This window comes from Camelus bactrianus, chromosome 35, assembly GCF_048773025.1.
Source record: "Camelus bactrianus isolate YW-2024 breed Bactrian camel chromosome 35, ASM4877302v1, whole genome shotgun sequence".
Taxonomy (NCBI): Eukaryota; Metazoa; Chordata; class Mammalia; order Artiodactyla; family Camelidae; genus Camelus; species Camelus bactrianus.
The window spans coordinates 18,755,613-18,783,440 of NC_133573.1; the positions used below are offsets into that span (position 1 = coordinate 18,755,613).

The window sequence follows — 27,828 nt, forward strand, 5'->3', positions numbered from 1 at the left end:
ATCGTCCCAATATATCACCAACCACTCTCAGCATCAACCAGCCCCCACATGTTCCTTTCCAAACTGTGCAATGAGTATTGTGCATTTGTCTGTCACATTTTTCCCTAAAAATACAAGTTCCTCTGATACATCCTTTAATGCTTTTGATGGAGGTCGGTGCCCCGTTACATATTGGTGGATATTATTATGTGAACTCTCGTTATGATTTTAATGGTGACTTTTTGCTTCAATGAGCACATTAAAAAAAAAACCCTTCATCTCTTTTTCTCCCAATAGAAAAAAAAAACCATTGTTATAAAATAGTATACAGTCTATTTGACATTTAAAAAGCAAGTACTACAGTGATGGTATCAACTGCATTTTCTTCAAAACTTGGCCCAACGGTCTATATTAAGTGGTTTAATACTTGTGTTTTCTTTTTAAAAATATTTTATTTATTTATTATTGTATTATTTAATTATTTCAGTGGGGGGAGAGTGAATTAGGTTTATTTATTCTTAGAGGAGGTACTGGGGATTGAACCCAGGACCTCGTGCATACTAAGCATGTGCTTTATTACTTGAGCTATACCCCCCCCAATACCTGCATTTTCAATGGGGGAAATTTCACCCCCCCAGGGGCAAAACTTTGCTCTTAGGAGAAGAAAAAAAGTTACTCCTTTTATGTATAAAGCATGTATCTATAAAGAGTACATAAACTATATATATATATATATATATATATATTTGTGGTATAAAATTTCAATGGGAGGAGGGCATAGTGATTAGGCAAAAATAGTCTAAAAAAAGGCTCTTCCTTAAGGAGGCAATAATGAAAAAGGTTGAAACATACTATTTTGATATAAAGATTATGAGAAATTAAATGGTAATACTGTAACCTCAGATACAGTTATTTCCTAGGGATCTTTGAAATCTCTAGACATCATTTCCTCTTGGAAGCTTTCTCTTATTCCTAAATATTTGGCAAAACCTCTCCTGGATGCTCCTAGGGGATTGAAGTCTTCCCCCATCTCAGCACCCATCACATTATGTTAGCATCGCCCATTGGACTTTATCCCCTCACTCCTCTGTTTACTTTAAGAGAAGGGAGGCCATCTTCCTTCATTCAACATTTGTAGGGTGCCTACTGTGAGGAAGGCACTGGGCTCAGCTCTGGAAGAACAGTGAAAAACAAGTCGAATCTGGACCCTCACCTCCCAGCACTCGCCTCCTGCTTGTGACTAAGATAGACAAGGAACAGGTAAACACACACATGACACATTCTATGAATTATTTAATGTTCTGTGGAAGAAATAAGCAGAGTGGGAGGAAAGACAGTGGTGAAGAAATCTCTGAGGAGTTGATGACTAGTTGGGATGTGGAAGATAAGGGGGGATTCAGCTCTGCAATGGACAGAAGAAGGGACTCCGAGCCTGGGGGACACACAGAAAAAGTTTGGGGTATAGAACAATGGAGGCAATGAAGGGAGACCATGGGCAGGAAATGACACTGGACAGTCAGGCCAAGGGAAGCCTTGCCTACCACAGTAAGTTTTGATTTACCTTAGAGTGGTGGAAAGTCACGACAGGTTTTAGGCGGGATGTAGACAAGACCCAGTTGAAGTGTTAAGAAAATCACTGTGGCTGTTGCAGGGAGAGAAGACTAGGGAAGCAACCGTGTAAGTAAGAGGCAGGTTGGAAGGCTATTCTAGAATTCCAGTCCCAGTGGGACGAACTGGCATGGGAACAGCAGGATGGAGACAAGTGGATGGACACAAATTGTCTAAACCCAGGAGAGGGACAGGGAGGAACAGAGGATGCTTTGGGCTTGAGCACCTGGGTGGTGGTGGTGACATTCATGGAGGTGAGTTTTTATCTTGGTTTTATCCCTGGCACATTGCCAGACATGCAGCTAGCATTCAATGCAAATCTTTTTCATGTTTGTGAAATTGTTGGATGTTGATATTATTTCCGGTTGCATGTTTAGGCTTATTGTTAAGGATATTTGCATTGTTCCAGTTTAGTTATTACCAACAACATTATTAGGAAATTATTGTACATGTCTCTTGTGTGTATGTGAGTACATTTCTTTTGTTTATGTTCCAGAAGTAGAGTTGCTGGGTCATAGGCAATGTTTATTTTCAACTCTAGTAAAAGATGCTAAAGTGCATTCAGACACCATCCTACCACTGTATTCTCACCAGCCATGAACATGACATCACACCCCATTATACCACATCCTCATCAAAACTGGGTATTGTCAGCCACTCATCATCAATGCAAATTTCTTGATGAAGGAAGCATCATGGCACGGCATCTTCACAATATCTAGAGATAGTTATTATTCTCCTGTCTTAAAAATGAGGAAACTGAGGATCTAAAACTAAGTCACATGTCTAAAATCATACAACTAGCTAGTCAGAGCCACAGCCAGAATTTCACCCTAGGACAGTAAAACCCTTCTAAGCCATGGCCAATCTTTCCTCCCCCCAAAAGCCAAGCAATGAGTTGACTTACTTATGGTAGAGTTGAGGCTCCAACAAAGGCTGTCTAGGTTTGGGCATGTCCTCTAAGTGTTCTAGAATTCTCTACCAGATTCTGAGAGTCTCCAAAGCACAGACTTATGTATATTTGGACCATTAATAAAAGTTGGTGGAATGAGTGTGATGAAACTCTCTTCAAACATAAGTGAGAGAGTTTACTAGATGAATTCTTAATTTCTCGCCAGGTTTAAGTTACATTTTTTACTCAGTATGCTACTAGAATCACCTTCTTCATAATTCTTAATTCTAAAACAGAACAGTGTTTAATTTTATAATTACTTAAAAGTAGATTTCTAAATGTAAATTTAACTTCCTTGCTCAATGCCATGATTCTTCCAACTATTACTCTTCTTTGGTGGGGGGAGGCAATTAGGTTTATTTATTTACTCTTAGAGGAGGTACTGGGGATTGAACCCAGGACCTCATGCATGCTAAGCATGCGCTCTACCACTTGAGCTATACCCGCCCCCCTCCCAAGTATTATTGTTATAGCAACCTGACCACATAAATAATAATTCTTATTCTAGGGAAACTTCTGTTGTCCTTACACTAGGCACTTTCTGACAAGGAAATTCTGTTAACCATGGTGTTGTTAAATGATCACAGTGGAAATGTGTATATTAAATAGTTGGGACTATTTGTAATGCAGTGATTAAATATTTGATAGAAAAAATCTCAACTTCTCTTTCAACTATTAATATGTTAAATTCTTTACCAACTTATTAGGGAAATAAGTCATCTGCAAAACTTGTGAGAGTCTATTTCAAAGGCAAGAAGCAATTAAAAAAATACTTTGAAATTTGAAAATTCGATTAGTTGAAGGTGGTGAATTAGGAAAGCTGTACAATAAAGCTGACTAGGACCGGAAGACACACAGATAAGTTCTACTACAGCAGTGGCTCTCGAACATCAGTGCAGATTAAAATCTGCTGGAGGGTTTGTTAAAACACAAGGGCTGGGCCTCACCCCCAGAACTCCAGATTCAACAGACCTGGGGTGGGGCCCAAAGATTGACATTTGTAACAAGTTCCCAAGTGATGCTGATGCTACTGCACTGGGGGCCACGCTTTGAGGACCACTGGACTGGAGAAAATATTAGGTAGACGATAAACATCAGCTGAACCACTGTTTTGATTTGACCTAAAAGGGAATATTACAAGGAAAGTAAAATTCAAGTATTATTGAGTCATTTGACCAAAAAGCCCATGTGCACATGCAAAAGCCACACAATTTCTAATTCTCAAAAGAAAGCAAATTTTTTAAAAGTGTGGTTTATGATGAAGGAATGGAAAAGGAAAGGATGATTTTTTTCTTTCTCTGAAAGTTGCCTTTGGTTCACAACACAGGCTCTAATGAGCTTCTCCCCAAAGCATGAACTTCTGTAACATCAAGGCCTGAATGTCATCCAAGGTGTGGAGGAAGTAAACTTGGCAGTCTCTGACTACACCGTCTCAGTCCCCTCACCGAGCCTGATGTCAGGGAGGGATACAGCAAAGTTCATCTGCACCAATTATTGACACACTGGTACGTCTCCACAAGGTAGGCTCACTAAGGAATGACTAGACTCCACAGAAGCAGTCAGGGTATTGGTGGGGTTACAGGGAACCCTTTTGGTGAACAGAGATATAGAAATCTTACTAGGTAGAGAGTATCTCTGTTCCTAAGACCAGTCTTGATAACCTCTATCATTGCAAACATCAGTGTTAAGACAGTTTCTTGACATAATCATTGACTAGATTCTTCTCCTTGAAAATGTGCTGCTACGTTTCTGCTTAGTGTTATTTATGGATGCCTGGGCTTGTTCCAGAAGAACTTAATTTACTGACATAGGAACAATCTAGCAAGATGGAAATTTTTACAGGATGTTATGGCCTTAATGTTTGTGTCTCCCTGAATTTTACATGTTGAAATCCTAACCTCCAATGTGATGGTATTTGGAGGCGGGGCCTTTGGGAGGTGATTAGGTCATGAGGGTGGAGCTCTCATGAATGGGATTAGTGCCTTTATTGAAGAGACCCCAGAGAGCCATCTCACCCTCTGTCCCAGACATTAAGGAAACAGCCATATGCAACCCGGAAGAGGGTGCTCCCCAGAACCCAACCATGCTGACACCACGACCTCAGACTTCCAGCCTCCAGAACTGTGAGAAATAAATCTGTTGTGTATAAGCCAACTAGTCTATGGTATTTCATTACAGGACCCCAAACAGACTAAGGCACAAGAGTTGGAAATGGAGCACTGGGGGTGTGGAGGGTGGGGGAGGTGAAAAGATCAGATGTGAGTCTGGACCACCTCTTCTACCCTTGGAGATCTGAATTTATACAGCTGTTAAAAAGTTGAAATGAAAACCACAATAGATTATGAAGAACATGTAATGGTGTAACAAATGGGGCCCAACCTTGATGTTGACTGGGACATTGTGACCTGGTATTCTATTTGATATATACAGGCCTTCAAAGGTCAAGGCAATGAAAATGGAGGTTTCTCTAGTGTGTCTGTATGTGTAGTGCTGATAGTGGACTAGGTGGCCACTGGTGGTGATGAGGAGCAAAAGTATTTCCTGGACAGATGGAGCTATGACAGAGGGCTGGCATACCTCATATACTTGGGTGGAGGGGACCATGGTGGGAAGAGCTCTTACTTGTGAGAAGCCTCCCTCTTCTATGGGGGAAAAGCAATGAAAAAGATGGCCAAACGTTTCCTGTAGGGGAAGAGGTGTTTTAGTGGATGAACATAGTTTGAAAGCCACTTGGTTTCTTGATAAATACCTAATCAAGAGAACTTCACATTAAACAAATTCTATTCAGCCTAGTTTAAAATAGCGCTCCATCAACATGACAGACTGGATGTATCTTGATAACAGAAAGACTATGAAAAAAATCTGAAAGACGGGGGCAAGTGGGAACTTTTGGGTTTAAGCAGTTCAATAATGCTAGACCCACCAGAATGACTGTAAAGCTTTTCTTAGAATTGCAAGTGGAAATTTGTAAGATTAAACTATCCAAATGGCTGTTTCTTTATGGCTTTTTGACACATTGAGTGGGCTGAGAGGCAAGGAGAAATGGAGGAAATGCTCAAAGGTTCCAAATCCTACTCCCTCAAATCCCTGCCCTACACAAATCCCGCCCCCCACCCCCACCGCACCCAAACTTAATCCAGGACACAAGTGATCCCGTCACTTGAACAGATTTTTATCACTTTTATGATTAAGATGACAAAATTTGCCATTGATTGCCTGATTATGTGTTACAATAGCTGCTGGAATATATCCTACATAATATGTTGATATATCCGTTGTGATTCTTTTTCCCTTTATAAGAAAGAAAATGGGAGCATGGGAGGGTCCCTCTTGCACTGTTTTGCTCCCTCCTGCTTTGGCTGAAGTGCTTTCTTCACAGGAAGTGAGGAGCACCTGCTTTTGGGGTTCCCTTGCCACCCACACTCTATTTCAGCTGCAACCCTGGGTGAGCTGCCTCGTCACCAGATTCCTTATGTATTCTTTCTCAATAGTCACTCAAAGCACTGGTTTTTAGGTGACCAGGTAAAACACATCCAAAATATCTAGCAAGAAAACGAGTGAATGGATTTGGGGAAAGGATGCTTTCAGCCCTGGCTGTCTGTGGGCATGGGGTAGGAGGAAGCGTTTCTTCCACTCAGACCCATAATTCAGTATCACTGTACCTTTCTTTTTAAAAAAGGACAGACATAAAGAGAAATGCAGCACATGGGTATGTTATAAACCATTCATCCCTCAAGATTGTTGGAGTTGTGCATTCATAGCACAGTTCTGGGGATTACAGGCTTCTTAATTTGAGCAGTACCAACACCCAAGAAACAGACAAAAAAAAAAAAAAAGCAAACATTTTATTTTTACACAGAAGAGAACTGGTGTCATTGAGCGGATGAAATGCACTCTGATGCCCCTGCCCCGCCCTTCCATTCTGCTGAGAAGGGGCTCTTCCTCAGGCTCTGCGTCTGCACTCTGGGCCATTTGGTACCATTTTGTTTCCTGTTCCAAACCCTGGCACTGGAGGGTGACACTTCTGAGGGGCCCCTTCTCTATTCTCATTGGCCCGTGTCCTCCCACCACGTCCAGGTAACAGGAGCCCTGGAATGAGACAGTAAGATGGAGTGCAGCCCCTCAGATGCAGTGCAAAGCAAGTCCCTGGGGCTGGCATTCTCCTCATCAGGCACTGGCTCCCGGGTAACGGATCTGGCAAAAGGATAAGGGAAAGCCAAAGTGCCAAGTAAGCTTGGTGCAATGCTGTCAAGGCTGCTTGGATTCCATCCCTGGCTTCATCCTTTACTAATCGTGTGAGCTTGGGAAAGTACTTAATTTCTCATTACCTCATTTCTTGAACTGTAAGGTGGGGATGATAATACCAATCTCATAGGGTCCCTGTGAGGATGACAGGAGTCAGTACATGCAAAGAGCTCTGGAAGTGCTTGCCCTTCACCTCAGACCACCTCCCCTGTCCCCTGTGACTCTGCCTGGGCTGAAACAGTAATTTAGTCTCATCTCATCAATTTCCTCATGACTTTCTGCAGTGGAGGCTGTGGGTTCTCTTACTCAGTTTCACTAAAGGAGTTTGGATGGTTTTTGCTGCCCTGACACCATCCCCAGACCACAGGACCCCACAGTCATGGCCCATCTCACCTAAGACCCCTTTTTCCACTTATGTCCTCTGTAGGGACCAAAATATGCCTCCCCAAATATGCCACACTGGCAGAAGAGTTCTTTTGAGATGGGAGCAAATGAGAATCAACAGATACAGAAAAACACCTTCCTGGAGCTTCCCTTAAGTGACTAAAAGTAGAAACTGTGGAAAAATAGGAGCTACCGTAAGTCCCCTATTTCAAGGATGCTTTATGGCCATGAAGATGATGGAAAAGTTGGGGCCAACATGGACCTTCACAAACAAACCTTACTTCATTAGTTTCCCCCAGATATCGACCTTCTCACAATCTGTCATCCTAGAAACTCAAACTCCTCTTCCTCTGTCTTGTCACTTCTCGGACAACATACTGTCCTTTTGTTAAGATGCTACATAAGCCCAAGTTCTAACCACCCCTTGGAGTCACTCTTCCTCAAGGTTTCCCCCCTGTAACGTGCACTGCACATGTTAATAAACAGTTTTTCTCTTATGAGTCTGTTTTTGTCAATTTTGTTTTACAGGACCCCAGCTAGAGAACCTAGGAGACCAGAAGGAAAGAGAATTTTCCTCCCCGACACCCTCTTCCTTGATGGGTTCGGCACTGGGCACAGAGCGTTTTCTTCCATCCTGTCCATCTTCACTGGCATAACTTCAATATCCACAGTGATAGCTTTCTGGATTCTAATACATATTCTTCAATTCCAGAAGCTGCCATCACTGGTTTACCCCTACTTCAGATTTTTATGTGTCTTTATCCACTGTTTTTGCTTTCACTTCTGGTTATTTTCTGACAAAGACATGTCTTTTCTCTTTTCTAAGGCTCTCCTTCCTCCTGCAACTTGGACTCCACCTTCTCCCTTCTGTAGAGCAGAGGTTCTCAGATTGTGGTCCCCAGATGAAGAGCATCAGCAGAGCATGGACCCTGACCCTCCCCCTTCATCACATCCATGCTCTGGATCACACTATTGTCTTTCGGCAGCATGAGAAGCTCCCCAGTAACATCTCAGCTTTTCAAAGGTTGACCCTTCGCAGCTCAGCTACAATACCACCCCTTCTAGGCAGCTTCCTGACGCCCCAGTCATGAAATGTCACTGCTTCTTTTGAAATCCCATAGCACTGTGTTCACTGCACTTGGTCTACTGTCTTCAGAATACAGCAGTTAAGGACATAAACTCTCTCTCATACACATTTATCTCCCCCTGTACCTAATGTAGTGCCCTGCTCTACATCAACCTGGATAATGAACAGGGATCAAATTACATCGATCTGTACCTAGAAAGAGGAATGTAATGCTTTTAAATTCAGAACCAATGAGACTGGAAACTCCTTTATAGAAATGTGGCCAGAACATGTGTGATGGAAAAGAAAATTTTCCTCGTGCTTCCTTAAAGTGCAAGTCTCTTTCAAAGTCTAAGTGCTGCAATTTTGTTAAATCGAGGCTCTGTTGCTCGCTGTAAACACCATGGTTCAAGATCAACTATCAGATGTAGTTATTTGCCCGGCATGCCAGCTGTAGACCATGTCCTCTCCAGTCCCTGAGAAGAATCAGATGGGTCCAGTTTCCCAATAAAACTTAACACTGAACTGAAAAATAATGGAATAATGTTAGCATATTAGTTATTGCCAAAACTACCCTGGGCAGAGGTAAAACATACAAGTGATTCTTTTTTCCAACCTCATTACATGAGACACTTCTGACAAAGGAAAAAATTGTGACAAATTCAATGTTATATCCTAAAAAGCCACAAATACAATCAAAAACTTGGAATTAGTTCCACAACTGTTTTGAGTCTTTCCAAAGAAACAAAGGGTAAAAACTGGTGAAACTTAGTAAAATGGTCAGATGAATGACCAAAAAGGTATGCTCCTTTTGGTCTGTTTCTCATATTGTTTACTCTTTGCTCCCTCCATTGATGATTCCCAGTGCTGTGATCTTTCACCAATATTTCACCCAGTATAGTTGTTACTTTACCCTCCAAATATATATGTATTTACATATTTATATATTACACGCATCCTCTAAATGTATATTTATTCACACATTATTTATATATTACATACATCCTCTAAATATATATGTACTTACAGATATATGTGATTATATGTATCTATATTTTACATATGTCAATAAATGTAAATACAAAGTGATGAGACGTAAGGAGAAAAGGAAGCTAACATTTTCTGAATTCTCACAATAACCAGCATAGTAGTTATTATTTTACAAAGTCCAGACAGCAGAGTGGATAAGTGCGATAATTCTGGGACTAAACACGTGGGCCCCCATCCTGCTTCCTTATTTACTAGCTGTGTGACCTTGAGCAAGTTACTTAATAGTCCCCTGTATAAAACTGGAATACTAACAGTACCAATTTCTTGGAGTTATTACAAATATTAAATGAGATAAACTCTCTAAAGTCTTTAGAACAATGTTTGGCAATTGTAAGTTCTTTATATAAATATTCGTTAAACAGAAAATACAATCAATGCAGTGACTTGGTTGAGAACACACAGCTAAATGAAGGGGTAAAGTCTGGATTTCAATCCAGTCCTTCGGTGGAAAGTACTGCTTATAAATTAATGGCAGGAAAACAGAGGAGACTGACTCTAGCCCCTGTCCTCTGAGGACATCCCTGTTACAAGTTCAATTGTGTCCCTCAAAATTCATATGGTGAAGTCCTAACCCACAGCACCTCAGAATGTGACCTAACTTGGAAAGTCTTTACAGAGGGAATCGAGTTAAATGAGGTCATTAGTGTGGGCCCTGATCCAATGTGACTGGTGTCCTTATAAGAAGGGGAAATTTAAGCACAGAGGCACACACAGAGAGAAGACGGCTGTCTACAAGACAGAGAGAGAGGCCTGGCACAGACCCTTCCCTCACAGCCCTCAGAAGGAGCCCCCAGATTCTGCACCTGGTTGGCCAGCCCCAGCAGACAAACACCATGCCCCTCACGTGACCTCTGAGCCACTTCTTAGAGGTGATTGTTTTAGGCTGAGCTTCTCAACGTTTGTGGTCACAGGCTGTATCAGTCTGCTCCAACTGCTGTAACAACAAAATCCCATAGACTCGGGGGCTTAAACAACAGAGATTTATTTTCTCACATTTCTGGAAGCTGGAAGTACAAGATCAAGGTGGCAGCAGCCGGCTTTCTTCTAAGGCCTCTTTCCTTGGCTTGCAGACGGCTGCCTTCTTGCTGTTCTTCACCTCAAGTGGTCGCCCCTCAGTCTGTGAGCATCTGTGTCCTAATCTCTTCACAAGGACATCAGTCTTATTAGATTAGGGCCCACCCTAAGGACCTGACTTTAACTTTATTTCTTTAAAGGTCCCATCTCCAAATACTGTCACATTCAGAGATATATTTTGAGGTTAGGACTTCTACATGTGAATTTTGGGGTAGAGGGAATACAATTCAGCCCATAACACAGGCTGTGGGTATATGAAGACTCTAAGAGATAAAATAAGTCACTCCCCACCTTTATTCACTTTACTGAAAGATTTGTGAGAAAAATGTTAAGCAATTTAACTACTAAGTATCTGAAATATTTTTCTTTCAAATTATATTTTGGATTAAAGGTACAGTTTACATGGGGTTTTAAAATAAAACATTTCACAAGAACTGTTTTAAAATAAAACATTTCACAAGTGGACTTGGCCCATTCTGTGTGTCCAAGTCCTCGCTGCTCCTCTGCTCATGTATGTATATCAGATGGACAGGTCTGAGTCACAGAGTAAGGGGCTAGGATCATCAAGGGCTCTCAAGGTAATGAAGAGGGGCTACTTTGAGACAGGAGAGAAAGGGACAGGGCACAACCATTAAAAGAATGAAACAGCAATTGAGGATAGGACATAAACTGGTTAGAACAAACTCAACCCAAAATGGCAGAGGATTTGACTTCCTACTTTGAGCCTCATTACATACTCATCATAATGTATTAGCATACCAAATGACACACCTAAGGCACCATGACAGTTCCAAGGCTGGCCATAAAAGGTCAAAAAGTGGATGCTGGCCCTGTTCCTGGAAATCTCTGCCTCTCCTCCAAAATAGTCAGAATAATCCCCCTACTTGTTAGCCTATGAAATTACCCAGCCCATTAAAACTAACCACTCCCACATCTCAAGGTCTCTGTCACTCTCCAAGACAACCCCATCTCCTGGGGCCTCTCCTGACTTCTGAGATGGCCTGCAGTTTGTCTATGGAGTGTGTATCTCCCTGAATAAATCTACTTTTACTCACTCTTGAATTCTTTTCTATGTGAAGCCAAGGACCCTCACCTGGCGGGATACGTCCCAGGGATTTGCTCAAGACCTGGGACATGACCATCCTCTAGCCCCATTTTCCTGCAACAACTTTCCAGAGGCTGCGCTAGCAAACTGCATACATGAGGGGAAGCATCCCTGCACCCATCCCTCTCTTCTGATGTTATACTGAATTGTCTTTGAAGGATAAAGAGCTGGTTCATTCTCACCAGAACAATATTTATTCAAATTAGTTGATGCTCTTCAAGACCCCCTGGGGAGTTGGGTCTACACCTTCCCCTTTAGCTGTTCAGGGAACACAGCAAAACAACAACAAACCATAGCAGGAGCTCAGCAGAGACCCACAATGTGCCTCAAAGGCTCCTTGTTGCTCCCACTGGCCCTGTGTGTGACATCTCTGCTTCTCAGAGGCCTCGGGGGTCACCTAGTCAGCCTGACAATGAACCTTGGGGACTCTGGGTCAGCACTGACAGCCACCATCACTGTGCCTCTCACCTGGAAATGCCTTCTTCCTACAGTTCCACTGGGATGCTGGCTAGCTTGACACTGACTGCACAGACTCATTGATTTCACTCTGAATTTAGCACCTTTTATGACTCAGCCACTCCACTGGAGACACAAACATAAACAAGACCTACTTCATACCCTTACAGACTCCACCATCAGGTTAAATGCAGGCGAAAGTAAAATAAAAAATGGTTAAAAATAGAATTAAGATTTGCTGAGCCCTGAAGTTGCAGGAACTGTATATATATAGTTAAGCTTTTCAATATTCCTCATGACATTTAGTTCTCAAAGAAGTATCATCATTTTCATTTTATGCACAAGAAGATGGAGTCTCAGATGACCCTACCTGAGATAAAAGAAAGAGCCAGATTCGAAACAGGAGTGTCTACCACCAAGGGCAGGCCCCTTCTGCTACCTCACATTGGTTTTGTCTGTCCATGTCATTCAGGGAACTAGTTTTCCAGCCATGGAATGTTCTAGAAGAAATGGGTGACTAGCCTAAAAGTACTCAGAAAACAACAATTGCTAGGAGCCAACAAATGCTGATGAACAAGTCTCCTTAAGCATGACTTACTCTCTTTTTGAACAATTACTCAATTGGTAGATCAAGGAACAAAGTAAACAGAGTTTGGACAACTAGTTAGCTGTCTGAGCCCTTTCCTGCTTCCACACTTGCTTCCAACCCCACGGGCTTTCCCACGAAACAGTCAGTGCTTTTCTTTCTTTCTTCCCTCCCTTCCTCTCCCTCTCTTTCTTTCTCTGTTAAGATTCAGGATTTAAATAAAATCATGTCCCTCTCTTGCTCAACACCTCCCACGGGATCCCCCAACACTCCCCGGAGAGTCTGGAGGCTTCCTCGTAGCCTGCAAGTCCTTGTGGGATCTGTGACCCGCCTGCCTTTCCCTGGGTTCAGAGGCACTTGGTCTCTGGCTGATCCCAGGATGGGCTTCAGAATCTTTGCCTTTGTTTTTCCCTCTGCCCAGAACTCTCTATCCTCCAAATACTCCACACACCCTCATGCTGGCCAGGTTTCTGCCAAAACACCACCTCCTCATAGAAGCTCTTTGTGATCATTCCCCAAACTGCTCACCCTCTTGCCCTTCTTAACTTGGTTTTCAGCATTTCCCACCACATCACATTCTATATGTCTGTGTGTGTGTGTGTGTGTGTGTGTGTGGCCTGCTTGCCCCAACTAGACCATACTCCCCCTGAGGGTAGGGACTTTGTTTCATTAACTGCTATTCCTGGTGACTGGGACAGGGATTGGCACCCATGGAGCTGCATGAATGAATAAATGAATGAATGAATGAGTATAGATTTCAGTCAAGCATCAGATGAGACCTCTTATCGTGGAGAAGCAAATAGAATTTGAATAACTGAATAATAATTAAGCTGATTTATAACTCTAAAAACAACAGAATCTCAAGGATCCTAATTCATGGTGTGATAATCTGAATAGATCACTTAGAGCATGATTTTGAAGGTGGTTATGAGAGGTTAGGGACCCAGGTTCCCAGAAGAAAGCAATACAGAGTAACTGGAATGGGCTGGGGGAGCAGGTATCAAATTATACCTGGGATCAAAACCTTCTACTCCAAAATATGCCTCTCTGGCCTAAGGATTATTTTCATGAAGACAATTCAGCATCAGCAGATGCAGGAAGAGTTCTCTACTTGCTCCTTCTCTGCCCAAACCCAGGGCATAATTTTCCTGGTGAAGGTGTCTTCCTCTCCCAAACCAGGAACAGGAGAGAAACTCATCCCCAAAGGTAGAGACTTGGCACCAAGATGAGTCTGCGCAAGCAAACCTTACTAAAATCGCCCTCACATTCTGTTCCTGTCCCCTATATATTTCCTAGTCACCTCCTTGTATTTCACATGGAGCCCAAACTCCCTTTCCTTGGTTGAAAATGGTACACAAACCCTGGAGTCTAACCACTTCTTTGAGACTTTTCTGTGAGCTCTCCTGCACGTGAAATTAATAAAATTTTATGCCTTTTCTCCTTTAATCTCTCTTTTACTAGTTTAATTTGCAGGTCCCCAGAGAATGGCCCTAAGAGGGTAGAGGACAAGTTTTTCCTCTCCGACAACATTCACTTCACCACCAATCCATGTGCTTTCCATGTCCAAGCTATTTAGTGCTTGGCCAGATCACAACTAAAGTATTTCATTCAGTGTGTGCTCTACTTTGTAGGAGCCATGTTTGTAGCACACTTAACAGGAGGAATCAGCATAAGGGCACAAAAATACGTCAAATGAGGACTTGGGGACTTTTAGCCTGGGAAAGAAAAGGTCTAAAGAAGGAGGTGATCTATACTCCTCAGGCCCACAGGGGACAGAACTGGGATCAAAGAGGTGATGGTAAAAACAAGATAGAATTCATCATATATGAATCACAACTCCCCAACAGCTGTTGGCAGAGGACATTGGCTTCTGGCCAAGAGAGGAAGAGATGGCCTTTTGGAGAGATGTGGTGCAGGACTGCAGATGGGTGACTGGCCTGGATCATGATGGAAGGTACACAGTGTAAACACAAGCAGTGCACAGGTGGTATGGGACGGTGGGGTCTCAGCTAACACCACAAATCTGGGAATCAGGTCCCTTAACATGAAAAACAAGGTGGATTTAATGAACGGTTGGGAGACTCAAGGTTCAGAGGCAAAGGCTCAGGATGCTTTAGTGGTGTTTGGAGATGGAACTTTAACTCGATGTGACTCCAGTTCCCCTTCTGAGTCTACTAGTACAGCTGTCTTACCTGGCTCACCACCTGAGGTTTGATAGAAGGTTTCATTTGGAAGGGGGAAGAAAATATATTCTACTAACAAGAAGAGTTTAAGAACCACCAGTGTTGATCTATGTCTTTCTGAAATTCTGTTCTTTGCTAGCATGAACGAATGAAGAGTTTTGAAAGAACATGGAACTTATATCATCACATTTTGAAAATAGAATTTAAAATAATTAGACATTCACTCATTATAGTTTAGTGCTGCTCTACTGAAAAGTCAGTTTTAATAAATTTTCATGTTACTTCCATGTCACTTTCTCTTGATTATACAAACCCTTTTTAAAATCTAGTACTAAGTAATTTTCTATGATTTTGGAGTTTTGAGGCAACTACTGAATATGTCTGATACTGATTTCTAGGAAGAAATATTTGTTTGGTCTTCATTCCAGTTCCAAACACAGAGCTCCTGAAACCCACAGAATTTTCTAAGTGAAGAGGAACAATGGTATCTTTTTTATGTTAATAAAATGACTTACAGAAAGCCCAGGTAATCTAAGGATAGGGGCTAGCTGTCAAGGGAAACCAACCAGGTGATCGGAGGGTTGGAATTTTTAGTCCCTCTCCCCCTGACCACCAGGTAGAGGAGGGGGAGCTGGAGATCAAATTCAAAAACCGATGGCCAATGAGTTCATTGATCATGCCTCTGTAATAAAGCCTCAATAAAACCCCAAAAGAATGAGGTTGGGAGCATTTTTGGGTTGGTGAACACAGGGGGGTTCTGGGAGAGAGGGGAACTTCGAGAGAGCATGGTAAATTTTCCCATCCTCCCCCATCCTTTGCTCTCTGCATCTTTTCTATCTAGCTGCTCCTGAGTTATATCCTATTATAATAAACTGGTAGTCTAGCAAGTCAACTATTTTAAATGAACCAAACCTGAGGAGAGGGTCATGGGAAAATCTGCCCCACAGCCGGTTGGTTAGAAGCACAGATGACAACCTGGACTTTATCAACTAGCATCTGATGTAAAGAGGGTTGTGGAGTCTTGTAGGACTGAGCCCTTAACCTGGCGGATCTGATACTGTCTCCAGGCAAATAGTGTCACAACTGATTTAACTGCTTGGTGGTGTTGAAATGCGCGCACACACACACACACATATACTGGAATGCCCCAATAGAATGAGACTCCACATGTAAGATGATCTCACATCTTACTAGTGACAAATTGAAACTTTTCTGGCCAACTCTTAGGGTCACAAAAGACAGCCAAATGCTGCAACAGAGACTAGATGGTCCCTAAGCCCTGCTTTCTTCCTCCAAATATGAACAGCTACATTTGAAGCCTTCCTTGCAGTTGGGTTGAGCCCAGGTGATTGAGTTTTAGCCAGGGGATTATGGGTGGCATTGATGCCTGCCATTTTCCACCCCAGCAGCAAAACGACTCATGTAGTCTTCCGTGTTGTTTCCCTTTCTTTATAGCAGGTCTCGGGGCCGCGTGGTAAAGATGGCAGTACTGTGAAATAGTCTTTATGCCCAAGCCAGTGCTTGGAGGAGAGCCACTCACTGGGTGTTGGATTGAGACATACATGAGAAATTAATCCTTACTGGGTTAGACCAATAAGATATCTAGGCTTGTTTGCTACAGCAGATAGCATTACTTGTCCCAATAGAAATGTCTACTTGAAATTTAGTTATACATAACACTATTTAAATATCACATTATATATATATAATTATACTAACATAGAAATAGTCCTCTTTCTAAACCCTTACTCAGATTTCATAAAACAATTTTCTGTAAACTTTTCACCTGTTTCACAGCCATCAGTGGAGACACAGACTCATCTAACCTCTCTCCAGAGGAAACTTCCATTCAAGTTGTGGGAAACAATACTTTTTGGAATCCCTGAGTTCAACCATCACCCATAATTACCATTGTGAGGTCATATTCCCAGAAACACATGTTAAATTTCCATTTCAATTTTTAAGTCAAATTTATCAAGTGACTTTGGTGACACCCCCAAATAAGATGGATTCAGGCCAATGTAACCTCAGTAAACAATACATTGTTGCAGAAAATAAAGTAATTGAGAATGTGTTTCCTGCACCAGGAGAGAGAACGGTTCAAATATATGGTGACTCTCTCTTTGCTGAGGAATAATTTTCTGGGAAAAAGTTTCATCTTCCATCCAGCCACATGGGATAATCTTTGGGAAATTTATATTCCTGAACATTCATTTTTGCATATTCTCTTTCTAAGTGCACACGGAAAAAATAAACACGAGTTATTTTTGCTCTGTTGTATAAGCTCATTTGGTTTTGGCATTTACATGGGAGTGGGAACCTAGCTATGTTTTGTATATAGAAAAATCTCTGATTGTTTTGTTAGGTGCCTTTGTGTTTAAAAAAATACCAAATATGCTTCACAAGCAATAGTACTTCTGATTATAAAGCCATATATGTCAGAGAGAATTAATTCACACATGAATAAGGTGTAAGTCACCCTCTCAAGGACCAATTTTTACCCACAAAACACGTTCTAACTTTTATTTACTGGTAGAGGCCAGGCAAGAGGAATGTGGTAATGATTAACAGAGAGGAAATAGTACTTTTCTGATTCGGTGATTAGTTTTTATTCATTTATTAATTAGTCTCTGCTTTGTTCACTGTGAATAAATTATTCCAGGAAGTTTCAAATTTATACTTAACTGCCACAATTGCTGGCTTAGCAAAGTGTGCTTGAAATGGCTTCTAAATTTGTTCAAATTTGAAATTAAACAGACATTCTGAGCGTCTCTATCAAAGAGGGCAAAACTCTTTTTATTGGTCGACTAACCATTAATGCACATAAAATTTAAATTAACTCACTATCTTTGTCTTACTCTTAGTGAACCTGGCTTAAGAATTTTCAAGGTAATAAATATCTAACTGAATTCTTTTTAAAACACTTCATAGTCGGTACAATATTCATTTTTATTCTGAAATACTTTTTTTTATTAACCTTATTGATTCTCTAAAAATTATCTAAAAACACTCTAGATTTTTATAGTGCTTAAAAAAGTTATCCTACTCTCAAGGCCTGATCCACATGACACGGCTAGTGTTCTGGGCTCACTGATGCTATGGGTTCTCCAGAATAGGACCAGAATTTGTTGGGCTCCAAGTAGAATCTTGATAATTTTGACATGTGTTGGCAGCACATGTACGTATATGTACCCACTAAAACCCCAAATTTCAGGATAGGTAAATCTATTGAAAAATTTGGGGGGAAGTAGTCAAAAATCTATTTGGTGGTTTTTCCTAGCTTTGTTTCCCTCAAAGACTGAGGCAAAGGGGTGCTAACTGAGAAGGGCTTTAGGAAGAAAAAAACAAGGACCCTACTCCTCCACGCAGATGCTTTAGTGTCAAATCAGGTGGATTTTCATGATTTTTAAACAAAATGTTGTGTTGGCATCTCTATTGCCAAGTCAGTTCTGTGACTTTCCCCATACTCTTCTATAGATCAAAGGACATGGACACCTGGTAATTTTATTTACAGAACTCGTGCCAGCAAGGAACCTGGTTGGATCTCCCCAACGAAAGGCACTTGTGTGAGATGTAGAAGGCAAGAGAGAAACCGTATTACTGCTCAACCACCAGCAGTCAAGACAGCTTCCAGTAAAACAGGCCAGAAGTTCACAAAGTGTGGTTCAGGAACCCCAGAAGTCCCTGAGACCCTCCTGGGGAGTCCACAGGTCAAAACTATTTTCTAATCACACTAAGACAGTGTTTGCCTTTTCACACTTTCATTCTCTCCTGACTGGACAGTGGAATTTTCCAGAGGTTACATAAGCAGGGATGACTTCATGGCTCTGATGGCTCAAGGAATGGAATGTACCTGTGTATTCCTGTGGTTTAAATGTTTCTTTTAGTTTCTAATGCAATGGATATCAGTAGATGTCACCTATGTAAACAAAAGTTCTCTAAGGTGCACAATTATATTTTAAGAGCATAAGGGAGTCAGGAGACCAAGGAGTCTGAGGAATGCTGTTCTGGGGCTAACTCCTGAGACCACCCTCTTGGTGCCTCGAGCAGCTGCGATGATCAGCAGTGATTTTCTGTAACTTCAGCAACTTCTTAATCCCCTCCAAAGCTATAGGCACACCTGAGACCTTGTAGCTTTCTCTGACCTCATTTCTTCAGTCCCTTTACATTTTGTCAACTTCTGATTCCCTGCATTCATTTTTTCCCTCGATGAAATATTCAAAGTGGTTTTTGTTTGCTTGATCAAACCATGACAGGATTGAACTGACGGTGCTCAATACAAGATACCATGAATTCACTTTTAATAAATCTTAAAAAATCATACCATGTAGGAAATCTTGGATTAGAAGAACCTCCCTGAAACCATTTCCCATTCAAGCTGACGGCCAACGCTCTCAGTGTTCTCTGTTTCCAAATGGTTATTCTATATTAAACATGCAATAGGCCTTTCAGAAAAAGCTCAAAATTAACCGAGAAGCTTTACAGGCAACTCTACCATAGTTCTTGGTGAAATGGATATGAATACGGTAACATAGTTTGTTATAACACAATATTTATTTATTTTCCCACTTGTTCCATGCAACTAAAAAAACAAACATCTGATTAAAGACAACAGTGTTGATTATGGGGGCAGAAAAAAAAGGCTAGAACGTTTCAAATTTGCCTTAACAAATTTATTCTTCCTAGTGGGTCATGTTTATATATGTCTAAAAGTTTAATCCCAATTATCACTCACAGCCCATCATCTGTTTACACCTGTCATTTGCACAAGAAAGGGTTTTTCTTTGCTTCCGAATACCAGCCAGCAACACCATACACAGATTTTTAGAGATTCTTACCACTCTTGACCCATTTTCTGATAAACCAACTGAATTCAAACAAAGCTGCTGAGTTGCAGAAACAATAGCTTTTTTTTTTTTTTAACAAGCTTGGTCTTGGTCAGCACGAGGATACTACCAAGAGAAATCTGCACAGTGAAGGCTTTGATGCTTAATTCATCACCTGGTTTCTACTAAAACTGAGTTATGAGAAATGTTGGGTAACTTTTCAAAATAGATATTGGTCACTGGGGTCTCTAATCCAGTTATATTAAACTGCTTACTGTTACTAAAACAAATCTTCCTCCCTTCTGCTCTTGGAATCATGCTGGTCCCCTTGCATGAAATATCCTATCTTGATCATCTTTGTATTTATCTGCAGCACTGCAAATTGCCTAGTAACAAATAGGCTATCAAATAAACACATATACACATACACAGGTACATACACACATATGCAGGCACATACACACATATGTGTGTGTTTGCATATATATTTATATTTTAATGAATAAATAGTATTACCTAAAACAGTTAACATTCTAGTTGGGTCAAAAATAACAAGCACAGCACCATGTAGCCCAAAGGGAAGAAGTGTTTGGACAGTAATAAGGAACTGACACAGGTCATCTGTCTTTTTTCTCAATGGGGTTAAAGCATCTATTTTGGCTGCATTCCCTGTCGCTTTTGAAATACACCACCAATGAATTTCTTCTTCTGAGAGACTTCTGAAATGTTGCTTTTGAAAACTTAGTTTTATAGTTTTGCTTTTAACAGTTGTCCTGAGGCCTGAATAGTGTATGATTACACATACACAGTGCAATTTGCTAAGTTTTAACTTTATGCAACAACCACAATCAAGATAATGAACATGTCAGGTTATCAGGAGGGGCAAAAGACAAAAGGAAGACAAAGGAGCCAGAGGAGACTTCCTGGAGTGACAAATATGCTCACTGCCTTACTTAAAATTTTAAATCTTACTTCAAATAGAATGTATATGGTATTTTTGTTCCAACTGGCTAGTTTCGGAGTTAAGGAAAAGTCTTAGTGAGTAGCTTGACATTTTAGATGATTAAAAAGAGTTTTCTTTTTTTCACAAGGCTTAGCATCACATCACTATTTCTAAAATGAATCTATTCTCCCTTAAAAAGATAAATAATGGCCTTATGACAGATACATGTTTGTAGGAAGGAAATGCTATGGGGTTAGCAAAAATATCCTTGGGGCTTAATCCATTTTATTTCTTGACTTTTATTAGATGCATGAATAGTCATTGCATCTCAGTTAATTTCCTTGATTCTTTGGCTTTTTCAAGGAGCAAAATATTGCTATTTGTATGTAAGGCTTTTATGCAAAGGGAGAAAACATGGTTAGCTCTTTATTTGGTATATCATGGCTTATCAGAAGAAAAGCCCGTGTTTAAGTTGACATTTTCACTAACTCCACTGAAGTACATTCTCAATTTAAATAGAATATATTTGGTCTTAGAAGCAGTAACCGTAGGAAAAGGCAACACAGGTTTTTAGGCAGTGTTGAGTTTATCAGAAGAGCTCAGGGCCTGCTGTAGGCTTCAGGAGAAAAAGAGATTCCTTCTATTCCCCACAAATAAATGTAAATGGATGGGAAGGCAAACCAGACAGTTACTGTGTGTTGTGAAAAATATACAGAACCTCAGAAAAGGACACATCTATGTATAAACATAAATGTACGAGCATCTGACCAAACCTAAATATAAATGATTAAGAGATTATTGACTTAAATTCTCCATTGGGTTGACCTGAAATACAAATGTATAAACACAAAAGTGTTTATAAACACATGGGGATAAGGAGGAACTGAATCCATATGTACTAATCACACTTTCCCCAGCTCACTGACAGATCAGAATTACATCTCTTCTCAGTCATTTCTCTTTGGAAACATGTCTCAACAACGCAAATCACAAATCACATTTCCTAATACCCAGTCCCTGTTGAGACACTGAACTCTAAATACTTTTTGGAAGCTGACCAGCAACCACTAAAAACAAAACAAAAAACCCCAAAACCACACACACACACACGCACACATGCACACACAAAACACAAATCCTTCTGTGTAATTTTAGTCAAAGAGGATTGGAAAAAAAAAAGCCTCTCTCACTTCCCTTCCGTCCACACATCACTGAAAAACAAAATGCAAATGTCCTGTGTGACCATGAAGCACTGAGACAGGTGTATGCACTTAGTCTCCCTCTGTCTTATTATCAAGCAGGCTTGATATCTGTTCATATTAGATCCAACCAACTTAAGAAACAGTTTCTTTTTCCCTATTATTTTGGGCAATATAATCCCTTTAAAATATCTTCTTGATTTTCTGTTTAACTAGGTAGGCAAATTATAAAATAAATAGGAAATTTTATCAAAATTCAGATACAATAAGGTAGCATTTCTCCCAAGTCTGGCAATGAGGCACACTGAATATTTTGGACAACTTTTCCACCAAAGAACTGCTAACAAAGCTGGGCTCATTATTATTATTATTATTATTTAACTTTTCTGAGATAATGGTTGAGAATTTTCCAGTGTTGGTAGAATACTCAAGTCCTCAGATTTAGAGATGCAATGAAACCCAATCGTAATTACAAAAAAAAAAAACTCGGCATCTTGACAGAGAGTAGTGAAACCGCAGAACACCAAAGATAGAGAGAAGATCTGAGAGCTAGCAGAGAAAGAGTGCGTACAAAGAATTTTTGGTCACGCTGAGAATAAACTCAATAGCCAGAAGTCAAAAGATGATAAAATATCATCATCTAAGTGCTAGGAAATATATCAACCTAAAATTGTTTTCAAGCAAAACTGTCTTTCATAAATGAGTTTTTTTTTTTTTTCAGACAAACAAAGAGACTTCCCCGTCAAGAATGCTCCCATGAAAGAAACTTAGAAATGATAAACTTCAGGAATAACAATGGTACCAGAAAGAACTCTTGATGTCTGAAAGAAATGATGAGCAAAGGCAGGAGTAATGAAATGAGTAAGTGAAAACAGATATAGATTTGTTTTTAAAAGAAAAGAAAAATGACCAGCAAAAATACGTCAGGAAGGAGTTATCAGGCTTAAATGTTCTACAGTCCTTATACTGACCAAAAGGAGGGTTAAATTACTGATTAACTTCAGATTAAGAATTCATGCTGAAATTTCCAAGGTAGTCACTACAACACAGAACTATAATGTATAACTTCCAAATTAGTAAGGAGTAAAAACAGACTTAAAAAAGAAATTCAATCATTCCAAAAGAAAGAAAAAATACTGAGATGGGAGATATTAAAAAAAGAAAGAAAGAAAGAAACTGGAACATATTAAAAGTACAAAGTAAGGTTGTGGTGCAAAATAAGTACCAATATGTATAATCTCAATCAATGTAAGAAGATTAATTGCTACATTTTATTAAAAAAATTTTTCCATGTCTTTTAAAAAAATTGAAGTATAGTTGTTTACAATGTTGTGTCAATTTCTGGTGTACAGCATAATGTTTCTAATTGCTATGTTTTGAAAGGACAAAAAATGTCATGTTGAACGAGACAAAAAACATTGAGCCATGTCCCATTTGAAAAAGACAAACCTAAAATCAAAGGGCAGAGAAAGGACAACAGTAGGATAATGTGCATACACTTGGGAATTAGGATATTTCTAAATAACTCACATCTCCAAATAGGAAATAAAAATAAAAATACTTAGGACTGAACAATAATGAAATGCTACATATCACCATTTGTGTAATGCAGAAAACATAATCCTTAAAAAGAAATGTAAAAAGCATAGATGATTAACAGAGTATGAGAAATAATGAAATAAGTGCCTCACTTGAATGAAAAACAGAAAAAGAAATTACAAGGAGGCAGCCGCTCACCTGAGCCTGCCCACTCTCCCCTGAGAGTGTACTATCTATCCTTTAATAAATCCTCACTTTACCTTAAAAAAAAAAAAAAAAAAAAGAAATTACAAGGAAACTGTTTTTTAAAAGGAAGAAGTTAATGAAATCAGAAAGTAAATTTTATTCTTGGAAAATGTTAATCAGATAGATAAATACTAGTAAAATTAATCAAGTAAAAAATTGGAAGAAAAAAAGAAAATGTTACTACAGATACTACAGAGATAAATGAGATGAGAATATTATGAAGATGTTGATGACTAAAAAATCTGAAAATATAATGAGAAAAACGAATGTTTTTTTTAAAGAAAAGACAGATTAATTTTCATTAGAAAGATATTCTATAATAATCAAAAAATTTGAATTTAGAGTTAAAAAAATCTTCCCATCAAAAAACAAAAACCACAGCATGTTTAGGAATTTTCCCACTGAATTCTTGAAAATATTCAGGGAAGAAATAATCAAAATATAACATAAATGCTTCCAGGGGGAGAGAAATTTTTAAAAAAACCAATTTCATTAAGAGTAACAAACTTCAATCTCAAGTCACATGATAACAGTACAAAACAGGGAAAATCAGAGGCTAGTTTCCCTTGCAACCACACATACAAAAAATATACACACACCCCTCGAAAAGATAAATCCAGCAAAATATTAAAATGGGCAGAATATTGTGAAAATATTTATCCAAGTATGCAGTCAGTTTCATGTAGAAAACCTATTAATATAATTTACTACAATGAAAAATTTGAAGAAAAAAGATCATATGATTACCTGAAAAGATGCAAAAAGGGGCATTTGATAAAATTCACTATCAATTCATGATTTTTTAAAAAAGCCAACAAACTAGAAATAGAACTTCCTACACTTCTCTACTTCCCGGAGTCTCAGCCAGACGCATCCCGCCGAGCCAGCATGGCCGAGCGCCGCGTACCCTTCTCGCTCCTGCGGAGCCCCAGCTGGGACCCCTTCCGGGACTGGTACCCGGCCCACAGCCGCCTCTTCGAGCAGGCCTTCGGGCTGCTCCGGCGGCCGGAGGAGTGGTCGCAGGGGCTGAGCCGCAGCGGCTGGCCGGGCTCCGTGCGCGCGCTGCACCCCGCGGCCATCGAGGGCCCCGCCTACAGCCGCGCGCTCAGCCGGCAGCTCAGCAGCGGCGTCTCGCAGATCCAGCAGACGGCCGGCAGACCGCTGGCTCGTGTCCCTGGACGTCAACCACTTCGCCCCCGAGGAGCTGACGGTCAAGACCAAGGACGGCGTGGTGGAGCTCACTGGCCAGCACGAATAGCGACAGGACGAGCACGGCTTCATTTCCAGGTGCTTTTCACTCGGAAATACACGCTGCCCTCCGGTGTGGACCCCTGGACCCCTGGACGACTCCTCCCTGTCCCCTGAGGGCACGCTCACCGTGGAGGCCCCGTTGCCCAAGCCAGCCACCCAGTCGGCGGAGATCACCATCCCTGTCACCTTCGAAGCCCGTGTCCAGCTTGGGGGCCCAGAAACTGGCAAGGCCGAACAGCCTGGAGTCAAGTAAAGGCCTTAGTCCAGCTGCCTACCCCACAGTAGCCGTCCCTCACCATCCCCACTCTCCAAGCCTCTACGCTCTTTTGATGTTTACCTTCTGTTTTTCCCATATAAAGTTCAAAGTTCCTGCCGGCAAAAAAAAAAAAAAAAAGAAAGAAAAAACTTCCTTAACATGATAAAATCTGTGTATAGAAAACCCACATCAAATATTATACCGAAGTAGAAGCAAAAGCGTTCTCCTTAAAAACCAGGATGCCTACTATTACCAAGTATAACCAATACTGCAGTGGAGATTCCAGTCAGTATAGTAAGGTGAGAACAAATTAAAAAGGTAAAAGGATTGGAGAGGAAGAAACAGAATTTTCATCATTCTTATGGTAAGAATGTCCTATCTATGTCTGATAGAAAAACCCAAGATTCTCAGAAAATTTATTAGCATTTATTAATTGCTTAGAAAGACTGATGAATATAAAGACTTTTCATTCAAAGCCAAAACATTTCCATACATTTGCAAACAGAAACTATAACTTGAGAGAAAGAGTAAGGGAAAAAGTAAGACAGAGAAACTGTACTAGTAACTAAAAAAATAAGATTCATAGGAACAAATATAAAAAGTAAGCATGACCTTTATGGACAAAATTATGAAATACTCAAGAACTGAATTAATGGAGAGATATTTCCTATGCATGAATAAGATGACTCAGTATTACAACAGAGGCGCCCCCCCCCCCCATTAATCTACAAACTTAAATGCAATCTCAAATCTCAGCTGGGTATATTTGTATTTTTTTCTTTTGTTTTTTTATGTTGAACTTCATACATATTATCTAAAATTAATATAGAGGAGAAAGATCCCAGAACAGCCAGTTCTGTCCTGGAGAATACAGTGGGTTGACATGTCCAATATTTATTTTAACACTATAGTAATTAAGTAGTATGGCACTGACACAGAAAAAGGAGCCCAGAAACAGACCAACTCATATATTGAAAGCTGATTTGTGACTGAGCAGGCATTTCAGACAAGCAGGGAGAGGAGAAGCTATTCAATAAATAGTTCTGGAACAAATAGGTATCTTCAACAAAATTAGATCCCTGTCTGCCTCCATATACAAAAATTACTTTCAGAGAGACTAAGGAATTAAATATGAAAAGACAAAATTTAAAAGCTGTTAGAAATAAAGTTAGAAGAATTCTTCAGGAGCTCAAGGTAGGGAAGAATTTCTTAAACAAGATCCAGAAGCACAATGGCAGAAAGGATGGATAAATCTTTGTTGATTAAAATTATGAATGCTGCAGAAATGCAGGAAGCACGGCTTTATGCCAAAACCTTTCAGCAACATGAATAACCAATAAAATAATCAGATACCAACTATAAAAAGTACTCCAGTAAATTAATAGAAAAAGACAACTTGATGGAAAGTTAATCCAAAGCTATGCACAGCCATTTCACAGAACTAGAAAACAGAGCTCAATAATTATATCTCAAGTGTTCCATTTTCTAAGTAATCATGGAAATACAAGTAACGTCACCATGAGATTTTTAATTTTGCACCTGCTAGATTGGCCAATAAAATTAAATCTGATGCTTTTAAATGTTGTAGAGAATGTGGGACAAAAGGAACTCTCTTACCATGATGGTATGAGTGTAAGTTAAGACAATCACTTTAAACACTGACTACCATTTATCTAGGAAAGGTAAAAACATATATACTTTATAGCCCAATAATTCCAAAAAAACCCCAATTTTTTAACACATTAAAAATCACTCAGTTTTATTAACTAACATATATTAAGTTCACATATAGTCTAAATAAAGTCCTTTGAAATCCACTGTAGGGTCCTTAGTCAACATACAGATTACAAGCATTCAGAAACATTCTTGCTCTTCTGATATAATAATCAGAGAATTGTGACTTTTATGGTTTACAAAACTGAGGTTAACCATTTAGTAAATTGGACAGACTTTAATTTTGTCATTACTGAAGGATTACCTAGCCTTTTCTTGGATATCTGTGAAGATTTCTTTATTTCAACCATGTCAACTAATATTCATCACATCTATTATTATTATGAAGAGGGATCTCTTTCTCGTGCAAAGACCTCTTCTGCTCAGATGTGAGTCCTGGTTCCATCCCATACCTTGTGCAGCAGCATTAGAGGTGGGGGAACTTTACCAAGACAATAGTTAAGTTTTAAGATGCAGGTGGCAAAATGTGATTACATCCAAAGGCTTAGGGTTCCGTTCACACATTTCTTATCGCTCAGCAGATCATGTGATTCATTCAGTCCACAAATACTACACCTTTACCAAGGAGCCAAATTATTAAGTCTTAGTCCAAGTTGCTCCCTAGTTACATGTCGGGGAAGAGAAACACATAACCCAATATGGTCTGATAAAGGCTGTAAGAAGCCAGGACAAGTTGTTTGGGTGATGAGTGAGGAGACAGGGAGGGCTGGTGGGACAGAGATGAGGACCATTTCAGACCAGAGAGCACGGGCTGCTGAATGAAAGGGAGCCTCTCAATGGAACCTCAAATCTTTGGGCAGTAAAAAGTCCTGCTCCTGGAAACACTGAATATTTCACTTATTTTTTTCCAAGAAGCCAGAAAGGTGGCAGGAGATACCTGTCCAATCCAGGCAAAAAGAAAAATCAGGCAACAGAGAGCCTTAATGCTGCATAACCTGCAGGCAGGGTCCCCTCCACATAGCTAGTCAACGTTCTGGTTATCCAAATCCAACAGATAATCCCAGTAAGGATAAACAGGAGCAAAGATGTAGAAGATACTTTATGAGAGTTAACATAAGATAAGGCAAGCCAGAAACTCACAGACCCATCAACCAACCCAGGCACGTGGCCAGGCCCAGCCCCAACCACAGAAAGAGTCTCTCCCAA

The 27,828-nt window shown here is 40.2% G+C and overlaps 1 protein-coding gene and 1 pseudogene across 10 annotated transcripts in view; one reads left to right on the forward strand and one right to left on the reverse strand.

Moving 5' to 3' along the window:
• The window catches only part of CACNB2 (calcium voltage-gated channel auxiliary subunit beta 2), a 347,480-nt gene that overhangs the window by 74,275 nt on the left and 245,377 nt on the right, over positions 1 to 27,828 (reverse strand). The window contains exon 1 of one of the 10 annotated variants that reach the window (XM_045505011.2): positions 24,189 to 24,454. The exons of the other annotated variants lie outside the window; for them this stretch is intronic. Coding sequence (XP_045360967.1) covers positions 24,189 to 24,212 — 24 coding nt within the window. The 5' untranslated portion in view covers positions 24,213 to 24,454. Of the gene's footprint in view, positions 1 to 24,188; positions 24,455 to 27,828 lie in introns of those variants that run through there. 10 annotated transcript variants of the gene reach the window in all.
• Positions 24,330 to 27,711, forward strand: LOC141575998 (heat shock protein beta-1 pseudogene; annotated as a pseudogene).